Source organism: Leptinotarsa decemlineata, unplaced genomic scaffold (assembly GCF_025532065.1).
Source record: "Leptinotarsa decemlineata unplaced genomic scaffold, Ldec_3_MD MMD2_tig00002974_RagTag_RagTag, whole genome shotgun sequence".
NCBI classification, from domain to species: Eukaryota; Metazoa; Arthropoda; class Insecta; order Coleoptera; family Chrysomelidae; genus Leptinotarsa; species Leptinotarsa decemlineata.
The window spans coordinates 9,449,378-9,471,064 of NW_027412578.1; the positions used below are offsets into that span (position 1 = coordinate 9,449,378).

General features: G+C 33.9%; 2 protein-coding genes across 2 annotated transcripts in view; one reads left to right on the forward strand and one right to left on the reverse strand.

Annotated features, from left to right (window-relative positions):
* LOC111507717 (organic cation transporter protein) overlaps positions 1-19,175 on the reverse strand; it is a 99,165-nt gene extending 79,990 nt beyond the window's left edge. Inside the window, exon 1 of the mRNA XM_023163065.2 lies at positions 18,874-19,175. Within this exon, the coding sequence (XP_023018833.2) occupies positions 18,874-18,895 (22 nt within the window). The 5' untranslated portion in view covers positions 18,896-19,175. The remainder of the gene's footprint in view (positions 1-18,873) is intronic.
* Positions 19,176-19,854: 679 nt separating this feature from the next.
* LOC141483105 (uncharacterized) lies at positions 19,855-21,371 on the forward strand. The gene is made up of 3 exons (XM_074177415.1): positions 19,855-20,370; positions 20,430-20,651; positions 20,710-21,371. The coding sequence occupies exons 1-3, from the start codon at positions 20,200-20,202 to the stop codon at positions 21,355-21,357; spliced, it is 1,041 nt and encodes a 346-aa protein (XP_074033516.1). The 5' UTR covers positions 19,855-20,199; the 3' UTR covers positions 21,358-21,371.
* Positions 21,372-21,687: the final 316 nt, after the last annotated feature.

Sequence of the window (21,687 nt, forward strand, 5' to 3'; positions counted from 1 at the left end):
TAACTGTTAATGAATGAACGAGAAATCTTCATATCACCAAATTTTCAGGATGGACTTATCTCTGCTGCCTTGACCGAAAATATTGTACGAGTGGGTTGGGGCCATGGAGTTGCTTGACCATAAAAAGGCCTTCTTTCTTTAAAACAATTCATGACAATATGCTGTTCAGTTTGAAAGCTCTCATTGTAATAAAAAATAACAAATTTATAGAAACAGGCAATTTCTAATTCTCAAAGATAAAGCCCATAGTCAAGTGATATTTCGAAAATTCCAGAAAATGCATCAAGTCAATGATTTGGCATGCTTCAAAATTTCAGGAACTATCCATTGTTTTCTGCAGTATACCTACCTTTAAGATTCTCTTGATATTTACTGATGTTTATTGGAATAAGCTAAAATACAATAAACATGGTGTAAATTTGTCACCTCATAAATCTCCATTCCAGAAAATTATATGTCAACTTCAATTCCCTACGTGGTTTTCTGGGCTGTTTATCCATTTCTTCCAAGTCAACGGAAATCACCATAGCCTCATAGACTTATCTCTTCATTCTTCAATCTTTTCACGACACCCATTTCAACTATTTTATTCCTTGTATCAGTCGTTTTTTAAATGATTGTCAAATTTTTCGGTCATGAGCGCTGTATGTGATCCGCATAAAAAATGACGAGACGGATGTACCAATCTATCCTTAGAATACATCATGAATATTTTGAATCGTTTTCTTCTGCATTTTAGAAGAAGAGAAAATCCAAAAAAAATGTACATATTGAGTTAATTGGTTTCTTTTTTTTTGGGATCATGATTACTTATGCCCAAAAAACTAATTTTTCTTCATTTATTCGTCACAATAAGCAATAAAATATGAATTTTAATGAAATCAGAAAAATCTGGTTGGCTGTTAAAATTGTCAGCTCTCAACGTAGTTTGAAATAATTTTCATCAATATCATATTATTTATATAGGGAGTTTCATTAGTAAGAAAGATGGTACGTGAGAGATACTATACTTAGTTTCCTTCAGATGGTTGACGTTTCGGAAAATAATTTCAAAACCCAAAAAAAATCACTCAGTAACAACGCTCATGATATAAATTTGATTTTCTACATTGATTGAAGTGAATAACTCTCTAGCAGAAATTGTTTTGCATTCCTTTACTTTCTGCCCCAGGGCCTACTGCTTAGAAGTCTTTAATGGAAAGACGTATCTAGTGATAGCTCATTTGAAAAATCCTCAAATGCAAACCCCAAATGCCAAAGCAAAGCACACATCTCTCAATTATGACAGTCATCCCATCAACTGTCACATATGTCATGTGTCATTCATAGAGTGATATGTCAAAGTAACTTAAAACGAAACATCTGATCAGTACAGAACTCACAATTTATTAGGTCACGCTCCGTCAGACTATATACATAACACCGACGACATTGTTTCAATTTTCAATTTGAAGAAACTGTTAAGAGGCTAGAAATATTTTATCGACAATTCTGTGGCAAAAAATCAAAATGCAGAAACCAGGATCACTGATATAGACTTTAAACAGCGGCATGATATCTTTCGCTCAAAACATGTACGAAGAGAAACATCTGGGCAATGTATACGGATTGAGAATTGTGACTTATTTTCATTCGTATGAATTCGATTCGGAAAAAACCATTTGTCAATCACAATTCTCCGGAAAAAAGATAGAAACTCTCAATTTACAACTCACTTTTTTCAAAGTGAATTGAAATTACAAATCTGTCTACGGCGAAAAATCAAAAAGCAAAGATCAGATTTTCCTGAGTATAATTTTACGCAAAAATAACAAAGGTTTAGAAAAAACATTTATTTATTTTTGTAATCAGATGCATCGAGTTCCACGTTCTACATTGTAAACAAACAAGTGGAGTGATCTTTCATCAACAACGTGCTAAATATGTTTGTTTCATGATGAATTTCATTAGTTCGGATTTCCATTGCCTACTATTATATGAAACAAATGAAGAAATAAAAACGATAGCTGAAAATAATAATTAAATTTAGCAAAAAAAACTGAAATGAAATTACAGTGAAATATAATACAAGTAAAAAATAGAACAATTGAACAACATATTCGAGCACTTTCACTTAACTCAAGAGGGGATAAGTGAAAGTACTCGAATGTCCCATAAATAGTCATCTCTCGGAGTAATTAGTCCAGTCATCACCCGAAGACGATTGTGGATACTAACAATCGAAACGTTGTGAAGTAACTCGGCTTGGAATGTCATAATTGTTTGTTTTTTGTTTATTTATTCTATTTTTTCTTGTGTTGTATCTCATTGTGATTTAATGTCAGGTTTTTGTTGCTCAATATAATTGTTATTTTCAGCCATTGTTTTTATTTTTCCATTTGTATTGGTTTTTAGGGATTTCAAATTATTTTATATAATATTAGGCAATGGAAGTTCGAACTAATGAAAGTGCTAATTATATACTGCACAATTAGTCAAATATATTTTCTTTATATTATTTTCTCGATCTTTACTGCAACAAATCTGAAAAAATAGTTAGCTTGAAAAAGATAAACCGATGAGCTTCGAAACGAAAAATAGCCTTGTTCTATTTTCACTTATCCTCTCTGTATAAATAGTGAATATTGGACCAGTTCTCGATTTTGGATTACGAGAAGCATCTGCAGAAATTTTTTGATGTCTGACTGATGAAATTCAATATAAGACTTGGTGTTAGCCAGGTAAATGGTTGCTTTCTGTTTAAAAACTACAGTACATTTATTTCTCCACATGAATCTCGTGATACGGGCAATAATTCAATGATGATATGATCGAACAGTTTATGAGAAATGTGTGTGTAATTTTGCGGTTATTTTCTGTGTAATTGATAATTAGCGGTCAGTGCAGCATGCCTAGGATGTCACGGTTAGTATTATTGAATTTATCGTGAAAATGAAAGTGGACAGGATATTGTTGCAACGCAAATTCTGAGAAATCCGTGGAGCCTTTAATAACTTCATTTATAATGAAATCGGTTTCGTCATGAGAACAATGCTGTCGTTAGATAATCGTCTGGTTACAAGAAACGAAATAAAATAGGTCAAAGACGTATATTATTTTATGGCCAACAACTAACCCTTCTGTACTTGACTAGGTATGACGTGTGCAAAATTGTTTCTGAAAACGACAATTCCATGGAAAATGAAAAAATTAAAAAGTAGTAATGTGAGAAGTCTTTAGGAGGCAGGGTTGATACTTTAGCTACCTTTGTTGTTCACAATTTTCTACTTCGACAGAACTATCAACGAGAAGAGTAACACCAATAATCTGTTCAAACGATTAATTTGTTTGAGGAGGTAATCCCAGCCATTATTACATAAAAGAATAACAAACTTTGAAACTACTGCTCTTTCAACATGGCTACCGAGCTTGCGCTTGTCACATGATGGAAAGGTCTAGCCCGCATCGATATAGCTGCAAAAATAACCAAATTCACAGACAGATGGAACTATATTATTTTGGGATTGCAAGAATGAAAGGAAACTGTATGAATTGATCGGCAAGGATATTATAAAAATAAAAGACTGGTGTAATGCCAACCTTTTATCATTTAATGTCTCAAAAACTAGCATCATCACCTTCAAGTGCTCCACAGTGGATATTTACTTGGGTACTCAATGGATAGTAAACAAAAATCAGCGAAATTTTTCAGTTGCAAACGCAGTTTGCAACTGAAACTTTATTTAGTCGAGTTTGAAAAGGTGTGAGCCACAATAAACCCTTGCGGATTGCGGTGGAGGGTTGAAGAGGCCCACTCACTTCCGTCCTAATCTAACCTGACAGCAAAATTCTTGGGATTACAAATAGATAAAAATTTGGATTCTGAAGGTCACATGAACAATCTATGTGAAAAAATGTCATCATGATGGTTTGCATTGTAGCATAAAATGTGTACTTGGCTCTCATTGACTTCGATCTACGATATGGTGTCTGTTTTTTGGGAACATGTTGCCAAACAAATGTTTTCTAGGGTGTGTGTACTACAAAAAAGTGGAGTCAGAAATATGTGGATGTATTCCTGTCGACCTATATTCATAAAATATAAATTCTTGATCTTGCCTTCCATACTTATCTTGGAAATGGTATGCCTGATGAAAACGAAAATCAGTAGGGAAATTTTCAGTTCACCTCGACGAAATACGAGAAATAAGCTCCATGTAATATTTACCGAATCCAACATCATCAAAAAATAAAAGTTCTTTCTTATATATCTTCGGAAATGGATGAAATTTTACACAAAACTCCCTTGTCACCTGTCTAAGAAGTTGAGGAATAAAAATAACCATCAAAAGAAAAACTGCTTATAAACTTGAATTTTGTCCGTTTCTGAAGATGGAGGCAGAGTTTAGGCTCCGAAACGTTAGGCTTGTGGAAGATGAAAGTATTCAAGGAAGATAAAAAACTGATTTTCCTTCACAAAACATTACTTGCGTACATCATTTGAAATGTTATGATGAATTCCACAGTTTCCAACTCCAACCCCATATCTACCTCAGAAGGCAGTGGATCTTTAACCTATTAATGTACTCAGTTCAAGAGAGAAACTTTCAGAAAACGTAGTGCATAAACAACTGATTCAGCACATAGAAAGCAAGCAATCAATAAGTAGTGTACAATTAGGCTTTCTTGGAAAACTGTGAAACAGCTATTCAGTGTGTTCTAGATGATTGAATTGAGGCCAGAGATAAGAAGGAAGTAATAGAAGCACTCTTTCTTGACTCACAGAGAGTTTTTGAAAATGTAAATCGAAGAAGGTTGGTCGAAAAATTGAGAGATTTTGTTATTGTGGGAGATACATTGTTGTGGATAACTAATTATTTGGATAACAGACATGAATTGAAACTGAATAACATAAAGTCTGATGCAGTTGACCGAACTCAGGGTATTCCACAAGGCAGTGTGTTAGGACCATTATTATTTTTGCTGTATATCGATGACAGTGTCTGTCAGAAATAATTATTAAACGTTGGTTTGCTGACTTCAAACGTGGTCGTAGAGAAACCGATGATGCAGAACGCAGTGGACGTCCAAATGAGGCAGTAACATTAGAAAACATAAAAAAATCCACAAAATCGTTCTGGATGTTCGAAAAGTGGAGTTGCGTGAGTTAGCTGACATTTTAAAGATATCAGAAGAACGTGTTGGCTTTATACAAGGTGTAACATAAGTACGTTTGAATATTTAAGTGACGTATTCCTGAGACAATTCTAAGAAAAAAAGTCTGTATGAACTTTTGTCCGAGTATGCTTCGTTTCGGAGATTCGCGGTGTTGAAATTGAATTTTTTTGTTCGATTTTTGAAAATAACTTTTGCAAAATATGAGTTATCTGCATGAAATTCGGTACCCGGGGTTTTTTTGACGTGGAAAATGATAATTTCCTATTAAGCGCCCTCTAGATGTTTCATGAAACATCTAGAGGGCGCTGCGTACGCTGGCATTATTTATTCCGAATTGCCCTAAATTTTTTGACAGTAAACTTTTGGTACTTTTCATGAAAAAACCTAATTCTCACACCTTTTCCAAGTGAAAAAAGTACAACTCCTCAACAACGCTGGAGGTGATCGTTTTCGAAATATTTACAATTTTCTATATCGATGCATATTACTTTGTAGCCAAATTTGATTTCAATAATTTTTGTCACTCTCCGCTTGCAAAATAAGTTAATTAAATCCAGTAGGCTATGAAAGTTTGTTTATGAAAATAGAAGTTTGCTGTCACATTTTTGACTATTAATTGACACATTCACAGTTCGGAGTTTATAAAGTGATTTTTTGGTACCATGCCCGACTTTACGAATGCTGAAATGGCTGATATGGTTTTTGCATACGGCTTTTCTTTCCGAATTTGGAAGCTTTGAAACAAATTCTGCTGTAGGACGGCCACGGACTACAAGAACAGTAGAATTGGAGGAGGTGGTTCTCGAAGAAATTAGTGAACATCCAGAGACAAGTACAAAATAAATTTGTCAAACTTTAAATGTGGGTCACATGACAGTTTACAGAATTTTGAAGGAACAGCAATTATACCCTTATCATATTCAGCGTGTCCAGGCACTTACGCTACGTGATTTCTAACCACGTATCGAATAAAAGTCGAACAACATCCGCAAATTTTATCGAAAATCCTCTTCACAGTTAAGGTTAATTTTTCAAGAAATGGTATCCTGAACTTTCATAACAACCACATCTGGGCGAAAGATAACCCACATGCGATAACGCAAACTCATTTCCAAGACAGATTCTCTTTTAATGTATGGGTGGGCATAATTGGGGATTATTTAATTGGGCCCTATTTTCTTCCCTTAAGTTTGAATGGAGATGCTTACCTACATTTTTTGGAACACGAGCTTACCCAACTTATGGAAGATATTCCCATTGGTCTCCGAAATCACTCTTGGTTTATGCACGATGGAGCTCCTGCTTATTTCAGTGTCATAGCAAGAAATTTTTTAGACGTAGCATATCCCCAACGATGGATAGGAAGAGGAGGCACTGAGTATTGGCCCCCTAGGTCACCGGACCTCAATCTCGTCGATTTTTTTGGGGACACCTAAAATCACTAGTTCATGCTAGCCCCATTGAAAACAAGGAAATGTTGAGGGATCGCATCATAGCTTGCTGCGAAACGGTAAGAAACACTTCGGGCATTTTTCAACGGGTGCGGAATTCTTTGATAAGGAGAGCAGAAGCTTGTATTACTGTTGAGGGTCGTCACTTTGAGCAGTTGTTGTAATAGTTGTTTCGTTCAATTTTTATATGTTTTTATATTTTCGTAATAAATAACATAGTACTTCTCCGAATTGTTTTTTTTACCAACTCCGAAATGTAGCACGTTTTAATTGAATAATTAAACCTGAATTTTTTTTTCATTTGGATTTGCAGTTCGATAATGCTCAGTTTAGAAGTAGTCTGTACGGGTATACTGCGTATATAGTTTGATGAAAATAACTAAAATTGCAAAAAACTTTCGATAAAAACCTACCATGTCTTGAAAAATTTCAACAATTTGTATTTCGAAAACGAATCATTCTTCGTTGAACATTTTATAAAAGAAAGTTGTTTATTTTGACGAGATCCACCACATACTCAGTTTTTGTAATGTTCTCAGCAACTTCACTTAGAGCCCTAGGAGATAAGTAATATGCATCGATACAGAAAATTGTAAATATCTCGAAAACGATCACCTCCAGCGTTGTTGAGGAGGTGTAACTTTTTACTTGGAAAAGGTGTGGAAATTAGCTTTTTCAATAAAAACCAAAAGTTTACTGTCAAAAAAGTTAGGGCAATTTTATATAAATAATGACAGCGTACGCAGCGCCTTCTAGATGTTACATGAAAATCAATACGAAATTATGATTTCCCACGTCAAAAAAAACCCGGGTACTGAATTTCGTGCAAATAACTTATATTTTGCAAGAGTTATTTTCAAAAAGCGAACAAAAAAAAATAAATTTCAACACCCCGTATCTCCGAAACGAAGCATTTTCGGACACAAGTTCATATAGACTTTTTTTCTTAAAATTATCTCAGGAATACGTCACTTGGATATTTTAACGTACTTATATTACACCCTGTATTACACGAGCATTTGACTATGGCCTCAGTATTTTGGCCTCAGTATATATATATATATATATATATATATATATATATATATATATATATATATATATATATATATATATATATATATATATATATAGATAGATAAAGGAGTTTTTTAATCGGACATAGCACTCAAAGAAGTGGCAAACCATAGAAACTCCTTTATCTATATCAAGACACTCGATAACCTTCGTATCTATATATATATATATATATATATATATATATATATATATATATATATATATATATATATATATATATATATATATATATTCACTGTGCACTTCGATGAATTTAATAAGAATTGAAAGTAGATATACTCTCTCTGAGAACCTGAACCTTGAACAAAAGAGCGTTTCAGAGGAGTCAACAACATTCAGTCACAGAACATTAACATGTGAAATTTGGAACGTATCAGATTTAATCGAAAAAACACTTTGAAACGCGCATTTTCTCAATTTGCTATCTGGCCTTTCGCCAAGTTATTTTCTCTAACACATTTCTGTCGCCTTGGAAGACACGCCCTTCGTAAATGAAGTACAAGTAAATTTATCTGTTCATTTGGGAGACTTTCTTTAATTGCATATGACAAGGCAAGGTGATCTTCTGTTTGTATTAATTTCCTTCAATATAATACATCACCTCGTGGGCAGGTTTTCAATATTGAGGTTACGAATCGTGAAATGTTCCACAAAAATAAACTAGAAGGTGAAACGATGACTTTTGTATCACGAGGTCGGAGTATTTTTGAACATCAATCATGAAAGCACATTACTTTTCTAATTTCCGGTTGGATTTGATTGTTCGTGTTAGGATATTAAACTCAAGTTCGTTTCTACTATTTCGAAACTAGGAAAACTATGATATTTCAGGAATAACAGGAATGCTAGGAAATGGTAAAATAAAAATTTAAAAATCATTATTTGCTTGTATCCTCAGAACTGATTAAACAAGAATTTATGGATCTGGTTTTTGTATTTCATTGGGTTTATAATTTTCCACAATCTGAGAAATAAAATATGTCAATGTCAATCGAAAAGTTCCGGCAAGTCTCATAAAGATTTTTCTGAAAAGTTTATCAAGAAAAGTTAATAATGAAAAATATAAACTTTTGAAGAAAAAGTCTTTATAGTTAGTAATTTATTATGTCCATAATTTTTTCCAATAAAAAGAGATTAAAAACAATAAAAAATATAAATTCAATGGGTTATATTTTTATGAGTGAATGATTTTTGGGAAAGAAAGTTTTTGGCTTTCTACTAATTCATTTTGATATGAAAAAAAATGTGGAAATCTTCCAAAAAAAGGAAGGAAGCAATGAAATTCAAAATGTGTAGATCATGCAAAGAAGTAACTTTCTTAAAATATTCAATACGGGAATAATCAAACCATTGTACAAAATGGATATGACTAATTACAGACCAATTACACTGATTTTGAATATAACGAAAATAAATGAAAAATCATGAAGAGGCGTCTTGTGAAATTTATAAATAAATATAAACTGATCGTTGATGAACAATATGGATTTAGGGAGGGAAGATCGACAGAAGATACAATATATAAACTTACATCACAAATTAACGATTCTTTAGACAAAAAGATTCCATTTTATCGATCTCTCTAAAGCCTTTGATAGAGTGAGTCACCCTAAACTTTTAGAAAAGCTGGAAAACATTGGTATTCGCAGAAAGGCGTCTGAACTCTTCAGAAGTTATTTGAATGATCGTGAACAGAAGGTCAGGATAGGTGATACAATGAGTTATCCGGAAACTGTGAGCTTTGGGATACCTCAAGGAACTGTTCTAGGCCCCGTTCTTTTCACAATTTACTTGAATGAACTGCTCCTTCTTGATACCAGAGGTAAGGTATTGAGCTTTGCGGACGACACTGCTATGCTATACACAGGATCTACGTGGGAACAACTCAAGTTATGTGCAGAAGAAGATTTTCTAGCAATCGAAAGTTGATTTCGACAGAACAAACTCACAATTAACTTCGATAAAGCGAATTACTTACCATTCACGTCATCCCCCAATAGATTGCCTGATATTGAACAACTCAATATCCACAATAATTACTCAATAACTGAAAGTGACCCAATTAGTGATTGATAGACACCTTCGTTGGGACTTACACATAAAAGAAACAGTAAGAAAGATGAGAGGTACACTTTCTAAATTCCAATATCGCAGAAACTTCCTAGACATGAAACTCCCTATATTCTGCACTTGTTGTCTCAATTGTCGTACTGGATAATTGGATGGGAAGAAGTTAAAGATTGTTATTCGGTGAATATTGGTGATTTAAAAATAATATTTCACAAAGGCCGAACATACTCAAGTGACAGTGTTTTCAGAGACACACAGGTCCCTGACATGAGGCAATTATTATGTATGAGTATTTTAAATAATGTTCAAAAAGAAAATATTCAGATAACCCTAGCTGAACACACCTACCACACAAGAAACAGGGATAATCTGTGATCGCCCCTCGTTCTGAGAAAATGATTGGACAGAGAAATGCATGTTTCTTGGGATAACGAATTCATCAGATAATACCTGATGTAATCAAAGATAATCATTGTAATAAAAGTTTCAAGAAAAAAGTTAAAAATGGATATTGCTCACCGAAAGATCATTTTTCCGTGAACTGGTTAATCAAAATAAATTTAAAAAAATGTATAAACAAAATTGCCCTCCTATAAACTCCCCCCTCCAGAAAAAACACACAAGAAAAACAAATTTCAGAACCTTCCATGTAACATATTTACTGTCTATTTTATTGGTCATTTTATCACATACAAAATATTATATTTTGCGTTCAACCGTCAATAACCATTATGGCTGAACTACTGTAAATATTAGCCTAATCGTAAGCACTATTTAATAATTCAGACTTTTAATAATTTTTCAACATTGATTTTATATTATTTCTTATGATGAATTTCAAATTACCTCATATGTACTAATTTTTTCTTCTTATTATCTACTGATATGGTATGATCACGTACAAAGAACACCCTTTCGGCGATGCTCCTTCTGTGATGCCATTGTTTATTTACTCCTTTTTATATTTGAGAATTATGTACACCTTTTATCTATATTGAGTAAATAAACATTATTATTATTATTAATATTAGTAACTTTCAGACACAAACTGAAAAAAAAGCCCTCCTGAAACAGTTACTTTCATATAAACATTGAATTACACAAAAGAAAAATAATTTTGAATTTCACTAGTTCGGACTTCCATTGTCTACTATATAAAATGATTTGAAATCCCTGAAACAAGAAAAAAAAAATAATAATAATTAAAAAAGAATAGTTGAAAATAACAATTATATTAAGCAACAATAAACCTGAAATGAAATGATAGTGAAATAACCTACAAGTAAAAATAAAATAATTGAATAAATAAAAATTAAAGGAATGAAAAAAGAAAATAATAAAAAAATAAAAAAGTGTAGAGATTCCAAGTCACGTTAGTTCACGACGTTTCGATTGTTGGTATCTACAATCGTCTTCGGGTGATGACTGGACTGATTCCTCCGAGAGATGACTATTTTATAGGTCGTTGAAATATTTTCACTTTCTCTACTTTCCATTTTCCGCTTCACTGATTCCGTGAGAGATGACCGTTTTGGCGGGAGTTGGTCATTTTTCGTTTGATGATGGGTTTCCATATGTTTCGTATATCTACGCTGGCCTGGCTGAATACGTTGTTGGACAATTTTCTCCTGAACCAATGTTCCTCTCTGTGCAAGATCTCAGCTTGGAACCACTCGATGTTGTGTTGATGGGTCCAAACATGGTCTGCTATTCCTGATTTGCTGGTTTCTCCTCGCTGTGTATGCTTCTTGTGTTCTTGTGTTTTCTTTTTTTAATTATTTTTTTTTCTTGTTTCAGGGATTTCAAATCATTTTATATAGTAGACAATGGAAGTCCGAACTAGTGAAATTCATTACGAAACATTGTCAATCACCTTCAAACAAAAATAATTTTGAAACAAATACTTTTATATAAACACTGAATTATATAGAGAAATGTGTTTTTTGTAAGTTTTTTGTGTCTGAAAGTTACTTCTTTGCATGATCTACACATCTTTGTATGGAGTTACTTCTTTTGAAATTGATTACGTCCTTCCTTTCTTTGGAAGATTTCCCTATTTTTGTATCAACATTGAGTAGTAGAAAGCTAAAACTTTCCTTTTCCAAAAATTTAAAGTATATTGTTTCATTGGAAGAAAAAGTGATGTTTGGTGTGGCAAGCCTGGAGATTGACATTCAGGGGCGACCGACTACCACATAATATACGTAAGAAATCTGGAAAAAACCGTTTTTTGGAAGAGTACACACAATTCTGAGGCGAATCTGCGCGTCCAATAAAACTGTCTTCAGACGTGTTGCGTACAATATTTTTCCGGCAACCGTGTAGAATAACAAATCAGTGAGACACATTTCTATATTTTATTTCTTTGTTGAACAAAATTTCGAAGATTATTATTCTTATTTGTATTGAATATAGAAATTCGAACAGAATATATGTACCAACAGAAACATTCTTGTGAGTGAAAGTGAATTTTTCATGTATCCTTTAGCGACATTGGTAGGTTTCCAGCCACCGTGTCTCTTCAAATTTGTGTTGTTTCCACCATTATCAACAAATAATGGCGCTGAAGTTCGACGAATGCTATGACCTGTGTAATAAATGTTATCTTCCCAATTACAACAAAAGCTATCCCAATATGTGTCTTGAAATCTGATATTTTCACAAGCAACATGCCTTTCTTGTTGTTCATCAGATCAACTGATATTTTTGTTAGTTCTCAGTGTTGAACAGGCACCGGCTAACCATTGGGAGAATACATTATAATTTCTAGTGCAGTTCGACGAATGTAAATACAAAAAAAGAATAGTGCGAGTTACGACTGTTAGTAAAAATTTGTTCAAAATGTTTTGTACGAATGCAAATGAAGTCAAACTTTTCATAACAAATCCATAGTGCAAACAGCAATATTTTAAATAGACAGAACAGATTTTTGAACAGAATTTCGATTGCTTACCTTAATGACAGGCAAAATTATTCCTGAAAATCAAAGGTTTCGCAATTGGAAGCCAGAGTCCTCAACAGCTATCTGGATTTCAACTCACATGAAAACTGAATTCGTTGTTTATTGCTTGACACTGAAATCGAGGGATAACGCAAAAACATTTTAACAAGTCAAATTTGAACAATTATCAACGACAATGTATCTCAACGATTTCAGTTATGATAAATACGTTGAACTCTAAATCAGCACCCTATCTAGGGGGGGGCAAACCGGGCAATTTCTCGGGGCCGCAAAAATGAGGGGCGGCAAAATTGAGGGAAGTGCGGCGTCGGCGGCGAAAATTTGAAAGATGGTTAAACAAAAAAAAACACACCCCACACAAAAGTAGTTAGAATATAATATATTACTATTGACATCACTGAAATTTCACATCATATTTAGTAGATCACACTGCGTCCTTCAAGCTGTGCTGGATGCTGGATTTGAATAAATATCTTAAAACGAAACTTATTTTGTTTCATTAATATCGGCAGGAAAAATTTGTCTTTTTATAGGTTAAAATTACACCATTAGCGCATGGGTAAAAGGCGCCAAATATTATTTTGCCCGGAGCGGCGAAATCTCTGAAACGAAATTTCGCAAATCAACGGCGAAAATGTGCATTCATTACCACTATCATTGCCAAATCCCTGATTATTTTCTGGTCTGTTTCGGTACCACTTTGGTTCAATTTGTATTCGTAAAGAATACGTATCAATCGGGATATTAAGCTACAAAAACATATGACATTAATACGGACAAAACTTTTGGTAAACAACCTAAATGTACTAACATTGTTCATTTCATCAAATCTCTGAAGTGATTTCATTGGTAATAAATTCGGAATGGCTAAAGTTTTTCACATTTCTGAAAATTGAATATGTGAATTTTCCTAATCTTGAGATCCTCCATACCCTCCACACCTTAGGCCACGTGGACCCGGCTGTTACGCCATTGTTAACTAGTCGCGATATGAATCCAAATGTCAAGCCTTGAATAGGCATTTCAATGTATATTTTTGTAATAACAAGTTCAACTAGAATTTGTATTTATCACAGACAAACACACCCCTGATTGTAAAAACTAATTGAGCAAATGAAGTTCCTTTAAAGGAAAGTAGGAAGTGTGTCGTGGAATATATCAATAGAAATGACTCGCGTTTTTGTTAAGTGTTCACGTGCTTAGGAACCTTCAGATAAGAATTTTTGTTGGGTTCTGAGGATTTGATTAGCATAAATTTTCAATAACTATGTCAGTTATTATCAAGAAGTTTGTGTTCAAAATGCAAAGGTTTGGCTTAGTAGCATAACGCAATGTATCACAAGTAATCAATCACATTATCATAAAAGAACAATGCTAGAGCTTTTCAAATTTCTGTCATTAGCGAAAGGGAAAAACTTCCAAAGTAATCATAGTCATTCGTATGGAGAAAAAGGATAATTATTGAATTGTTTATCGATTTTATATATTTTCAACTTACAAATGGATGAGAATGAACAACCAAACAAGCCAAACAAAAATTTGACAAACAAAAACTATACAACGAATAAGCAAAGAAATGCCAATGAAAATGTAGAATAATGTGGCCAGAGATAGGTTAGGTTAGGTAAGGTCCAAAGTGACTGGGTTTCTTCGATCCTCCACCGAAACCCGCAAGGGTTTATTGTGGCTCACACCAATAAACTCAGACCAAATAAACCAAATAAACTCAGCTTTTCAACGAAGCCGATTAGATTGCATGGGAGTGGTCTTTCAGGTCAGATGGTAAGACTACGGCTCTGCCGAACTCTAAAACCCGATTAGGTCCCCAGCGGGGCAGGCACAAAATATGTGCTCTGCTGTTTTATCATTTCCCAAACAAAGGCGACACACACTGTCTTCCGACAGTCCGAGTCTCTGCATATAATAATTCAAATGACAGTGACCTGTAAGAAGGCCTGTTGGACATCGTAGTTCATCCCTACTGTAGTCCAACAACTGTTTGGTATCAAGCTTTGAAAGGTGAATAAACCCTTGGAATGAGCCAATTCTGGAAGATTATGCCAGAAGTTCTGCCAGAGATAAAGAGCTGGTCAAGATTTATACATGATTCTATGAACTTCAGTTGTGACAAGGACTCAGATTATGTAATTATATTTGTGATGATAGGTAATGTATTTTATTTATCTTCCCGATTGAAACTGAATCGACGTCTTTTTCGATTTTGGTAGTGATAATAATAATAATAGCTTTATTGTCCAACAGTTACCCATTTACAGAACAATATAATTTTTTATTCACAATACTTAACCATAAACGAAAAATAAAATGAACAAAAAAGAAAAACTGATTCTAATTACCTACTTCAAGTACACGTTAGCAATTCTAATAATGTTATGAAGGTTAGTGAAGAATAAATCGCCATGGGCACAAATGCTATTGAAATTTGTGCACATAACATATATTGGGGAATTAAGCATAATGTTAATTCTTGCTCTGAGAGGTCTAAAAATGGATTGAGATCGTGAAGCTGGCCGTGGTACATTGAAGTGAATTTGTTCAAGAATTTAAGGACAGTCAACTCTCTCATTCACTAACTTGAATAAAAATATGAGCGACGCACATTTTCTGCGATGCTCTGAACTAAAAAGTTCCAAACGTTCATATATGACATCATTACTGATACATTATCTCAGGGTTAGAACCATCTATTCTGAAAATTAGTAATTTACAAAACTTTCTTTGAACTCTTTCAATGGCTAGGTTATGAATCTCATAGAATGGACTCCAGACGATACTTGCATTGCATATTCTATCTTCGAACGTACCTAGGTGGAATACAACAGCTTCATGGCTTTAATATTATGAAAGTTTCTGCAATTTCTAATAATGAAACCATAAGCTCTGAGAGATTCTGAAACTTTCTGTGAAATATGTTCACCAAATGTAAATTTATGATAGCCCTCAGCAGATCTGAATCCTGTATTACATATGGGAATGTATAAACCTCTTTTTTTGACGAATACTCACTACTTTACATTTCTCCACATTGAGTTTCAATTTATTATTGCTACACCAAGCAACAAGAAATTCTAATTGAAATTGAAAATTTACACAATCACCTGCTTCCTCAATTATTATAGAAAATAATTTCAAGTCATCCGCGAAGCATAACCGCTCACAAGCTAAACTTTCACATAAGTCATTAATAAACAATAAAAACAAAAGTGGACCTAGGTTGGAACCCTGACGTACACCAGAAGAAGCTATATATGTTCTAGATTTATAACCATTATAGGACACGAATTGTTTCCTACATGTGAGATAGGATTGCATCAGCTGACAGGCAGTATTCGAAAAACCGACACTCATCAGTTTATTGAGCAAGATAACATGATCAATTTTATCAAATGATTTAAAGAAGTCCGTGTATATAACATCAACTTGGCCATTGTTATCTAATGCTTCGAAAATAAATTGAGTAACAATGACTACATTTGTAACAGTAGAACGCTTAGTAACAAATCCATGTTGATGTTGAGATGGTAACCAGAAGTTACTTTGGTTTACTTCTGTGATACGTTAACTCTATCACAACTTTCGACTTTTCATCCGTTAGAGGGAAATTCATTTGCGTTTTTATCATTTCTCATGGAATATATACCTACATATCCTCTATGCACGACTCAGAACTGTAATATCCATCTTGGAACTGTGGTAATACTGGATCTGCGTTAATGCCGTTTTAACAAAGTGGCAGTGTGGTTTTGCAGCAGCTTCAAACTTCCGGAAGCTTTCATTGAGCTTTCACCAAACCGTTAGGTATTTTAACACTTCGACACGTGTTTTGATCACTCATCTTCAAGAAGAAGATTAAAGCAATCTGGAGTTTTATCTCAATACCAAACCGTTATTTTAACACTTCGACACGTGTTTCGATCACCTAGTGATCATCTTCAAGGGAAATATTAAACAAATCTGGAGTTTTATCCCAACACTAAACCGTTATTTTAACAACTTGACACGTGTTCCGATCACCAAGTGATTATCTTAACATCAAACCATTATTTTAACACTTCGACACGTGTTTCGATTACCAAGTGATAAGTTTAATCTCCCTCTTGAAGATGATCACTTGGTGATCGAAACACGTGTCGAGGTGTTAAAATAACGGTTTGGTGTCGAGAAAAAACTCCAATAATATTCATTACTATACCAAAGGTTCAATTTTATTTCGATTCATGTCCACACAAACTATTAGTCTACGTGAATGTACAATTCCAGAATTGAATATATGTCTCAATTATTGTTTTGCAACGGAGAGGTCGATTGGAATATGTGGTTATTACACCAAACACACCCCTTATTGTGAAAATGAATATCAAATGCAATTATGTCAAAGGAAAGTAGGAAGTTGGCTCCAGTACAGATATTAATAGGTGTTTACGTGTTATCTAAACTTACGATGAAGACGTGTGGAAAATATGTTTTTATCGACCTATTCTGGGTTTTTTCACCTTTCACGATCTGGCAAAAATCAAAAATTGTAATTGAGAACTATATAGACTGTTTTTTAACTGATCACATTATTGCCATATCGTAAACCCACAAAGTCGGTTAAATTGGACATAAGTATCGGTGGTTGTCTTTGACATATTTGCCAAAAACTTGTCGAATTTTCTTTATTGATTCTATCGCCTTCAAAGCCAAAATAACTTTCAATATTGTTTCATATTGGTTGTCATCTGATATAAATCAATTTTCAATGCCACGTTTTGTTCATTAGATTTCATTTTCAACTTCATTTTTTTAAATGCAAACCTCTAGTTTTCTTCTTAGCTGAATTTTTTATCAGAGTGGCTAGAAAAATCGATGAGAAAAACTAGAAGTCCCTATTTAAAAAATAAAGTTGATGATAAAATCTAATGAACAAAGCGTTGCAATGCAAATTGGTTTAGATCACATTATAACTAAAATGAAGCAGTACTGAAAGTTCTGCTTTTTTATATTATTCGAAATGAAGGAGGTCTAGAGTCAAAAAACGGAATTCGAAAATTCTAGTTTTTGGCGAATATTTCAAAAACAACCACTGATATTTTCGAGGTGAAAAAAAACATTCCAATTCAACAAAATAAAAAACCTCTCGTCGAGATCAGCTACAAAACCACCTGTATATACAAAGAATACTCTTGCAGAAGTTTTTTGTAATCGAAAATTTCAAACTGGATCAACAACAAAACCATAAGAAACACCATTTTTCAATAAAACTAGGAAATTTTTAAATTTTCCACATTTCAGTTTAATCTTTGACGAGTATGATTGCTTTGCCTCTGAAACATATGACATTACACGTTCACAAAAATAATATGTACCGGGAAACTAGAACTATTTTTGTAAAAGTGATGTTGACCATCCAAAATAGTCCAAATTGAGTTTTAAAGTATGTAAAAAATATGTGACATTGATTATTTTTTTTCAATCGTGAATATCTGAATTATATTTTTTTTCAATTATGTTAATATAACTGATCAACTGGTTTAATTTATTGATTTTTTTTAAAGTTTTCTGAAGATACATTTTGTTTTCACTAGAATTTGCACTGGTATCATAAATATATAGAGGGAATTTGTGTGAAAAATGGTTTTGTACAATTGGAAAATGTGCAACGGGACCTGCGACAGAGCCATGAGGAACACTTTCCGCATTGACTCTGCTTACAAGACCCAAAATATTTGAATGTTTTTAAAAAAATGTTGTTACATCAAGCGCGTTATCTGTAAAATCTAGTAATATAGCTAAAACAACAGTGCCATTTGACTGCTTCTTTCAACTTATATATATTTTGAATTAATGAAAACCAAAATCCTTTTTTTAATTTTTTTATATGTCAATAACGTATCTGTTAGTGTAATGAAAGTTCAAGTTCTTAGGTAAACTTGATGTTCATTCTAAGTAGCAGAACTTTTTGTTTTCTATCCGTGGATAACTGAATTGTAATTTGATTACTGTGAAATTTTTCTATCCTGAAACATAACTACTGTTTCACCATTTCCCCGCATATTTTTCTCAATTAACTTATTCCATTGTTACGGAGAATGTCCTCAACTATTTTCAGAAAAAATGTTCCAGACATAAAAACATTAGAAACCTGCCTACCTGATTTAATCCCTTTCGCCATTTCCAGCAAACACCAAAAACGTCTTCACACAAAACTTAGTAGTCTTAACTAACTTTCCCACATCCTCGATCGGCCAAAAAATCCAACAAAATTCAAAATTATTGTAACGGCAAGAAAAACTTTGCTCGGACGTTCATAAATCGCGCTATAACCGACAACTGATTCTATTTTTTTAAACGACTGTCGGCTAGTCGGAAGTGATTTGATTAAGAGTGTCACTTTACGCTCTGAACAGCATGGGTGCAGTGCAAGGAACCGATTCCGGAGGCTGTGTTTATACTGTTGGCCAGACCTGCTAGATATTAACCTAGCACCGATCAAAACTATCGCAAGGGTTCACGCGTGGTATGGGTGGACCACGATAAGTATAGACGAAGTAAACGGAATTGTGCGTAGTTGAATGTATCGACAAAGGCCAAAGAATCCAATACATAGAAATGAAGCCGCTGCCAACTAGTCCACGTGGACTGAAGAATTGGCAGTTCGTATTGGATAATTTTTACTAACCGAGTTTTATGATTGACTGAAGAGTCATAAAATTGAATTTGAAGTCATGTTACGGTGACGAATAGAATGCGAGGATGGTTATAGCAGTCGTGTTGTCAATGTTCACTTCAGGAACTGATCGCGATTTGAGTGTTGAAATTCGATATTGGTGCAGTTACAATCACTTAAAATGTTTGTTATCTGTTTAAAATGTGCGTCCTTGGACATGTACTAATAGTAATAACGAGTATGATAACAACGCAGACCTGTGTAGTGTTTCCAATAGCACTGGTGAACAATGCGAAAAAGAGATACCAGTGAATAAGATTCGGATGCATTTGAATATTGAAACACAGAGAGTATGTTTCAATGTATATAAGAATCTCCATCTCAAGTTTGGTTTCGAAGAAAACAAACTATTACAAGCAATATCAGATTTGACCGAAATTCCTTTCTCAACTGTACGTAATAGTTATTTATGTATCAAGGGAATTAGGAGGGCCTTAATTACCGATGGCAAAGTTTGCGTCCCGAGGGCCTCTGGCCCGAGGGACAGCAATTGCCTGAGGTTATTAAGGCTCATTAATTCCCGTGGTACATAGATAATTTTATTTCTGACCGATTTCAAAAAAATTTTGTTCATTTTTGAAACGGAAAAATGTACCAATTCATTACCTTCCCGGTATATTTGAATCAGGTACCGTTGATTATAGTAGAGTTTTCTTGTTGCTAGGTTGTTGCTATGTTACTTGTTTATAAACAGAACTTTGTTATCAAGCTGTATTTGCGGTGAAAACGTGTTTTCTACCCCAAATATAATGGAGGATATTTTGAAAAAAGCTGAACAAGCAAGAGAATCATTAATTCCATCGAAAAGTGAAGCCGTATACCAAAAAGAATACAAGATATATCTGGACTGGCTGACACGGAAAAATGTTATGCCAAAAGATGTCACTGAAACTGTATTTCTGGCATATTTTCAAGAACTGGTAAGGAATTTTCTATGTTTTTCGGTAGATTTGGTAGTAATTGTGTTTATTCGTTTCAGTCAGAAACGTATAGTCCGAATTCTTTATGGACTAAATGGTCAATGCTAAAATCGATGGTGACTATACATGAGAAACGAGATATCATCAAGTTCAATGAACTACAGGCTTTTTTGAAACGGAAGAGTAAGAGTTATAAGCCGAAAAAGTCTGCTGTTTTATCTCCTAAAGATGTTATCAGATTCCTAAAGGACGCTCCTAATGATATTCATTTATTGCATAAGGTAATTTTTTTCTTATTTTCCTTTTTGTGTGTATTTATTTCCTTTTTTTTTGTTATAGGTTGTTTTGATTATGGGTTATTTTGGAGGATGCAGAAGTCAGGAACGTTTGAATATGAAGATATCGGATATAGAGGACCGGGATTCCGTTATGGTAGTGAACGTACCGGAAAGTAAAACTGGTGTATCGAAGAAATTTACAGTTGTGGATGAAAAAGAGTTCTCCGCTTTGCCTTTATTAAGACTTTATATGTCTTTGCGTCCTAAAGGTATTGAACGATTTTTTTTGAGCTTCCGACAAAATAAATGTACATCTCAGCCAATTGGAAAAAACATGTTTGGGAAAATCCCCAGCAAAATCGCAATGTATTTAGGATTGCCAAACTCATCTTCCTATACGGGACATTGCCTTCGTCGCACTTCTGTTACTGCTCTAGCCAATGCAGGAGCAACTATGACTAACTTAAAAAGACACGGAGGTTGGAAAAGTTCCACGGTGGCGGAGGGGTATTTGGAGGATAGCATCGAATTGAGAAATAAAACGGCGCGTATGTTGTCTACTTTGTCATCAGAAGAGGCAGGTACCTCGACTGTAGTGAACAGAAGCTCCAGCCATACAAAAGAAGAAATTGTTTCCAGTGGCGGAAGTAATTTTCAGGGAACATTTCAAAATTGTACATTTATTATTTGTAATGACGTGAATAAATAAAATATGGTTCAGTTTTCATTTCTATTTATTTTTACTTGTGAAAGGTAGAGGGAATTATAAAATCTATAATGTCTCAAGGGAGTTATGACCCTCTTTATTGATAGCGTAACTATGACGATATAAGCTTATAATATCCCGGTCAGAAATAAAATAGTCAAATACAAACCTTATTAACGCAAGACGCGATGTGATACGGGATTACCAAAACCTATTCATCTAATAAAATCGTTGAAAAAAAGAATATACCACTGTTACAAAAGCAATGAGATTCCTACAACTGAAATAAGGAAGAAATTGAATACCTCCGGTCGTAACGTAAGCTGCTGTGAC

What these genes read in the sequence shown, in the direction of transcription:
- LOC141483105 (XM_074177415.1), top strand. Translation starts at nt 20,200, where the DNA reads ATGGAGGATATTTTGAAAAAAGCTGAACAAGCAAGAGAATCATTAATT. An exon ending in TGGCATATTTTCAAGAACTG is followed by an intron (nt 20,371 to 20,429) that starts GTAAGGAATTTT and finishes TATTCGTTTCAG; the next exon opens with TCAGAAACGTATAGTCCGAA. An exon ending in ATATTCATTTATTGCATAAG is followed by an intron (nt 20,652 to 20,709) that starts GTAATTTTTTTC and finishes TTTTTGTTATAG; the next exon opens with GTTGTTTTGATTATGGGTTA.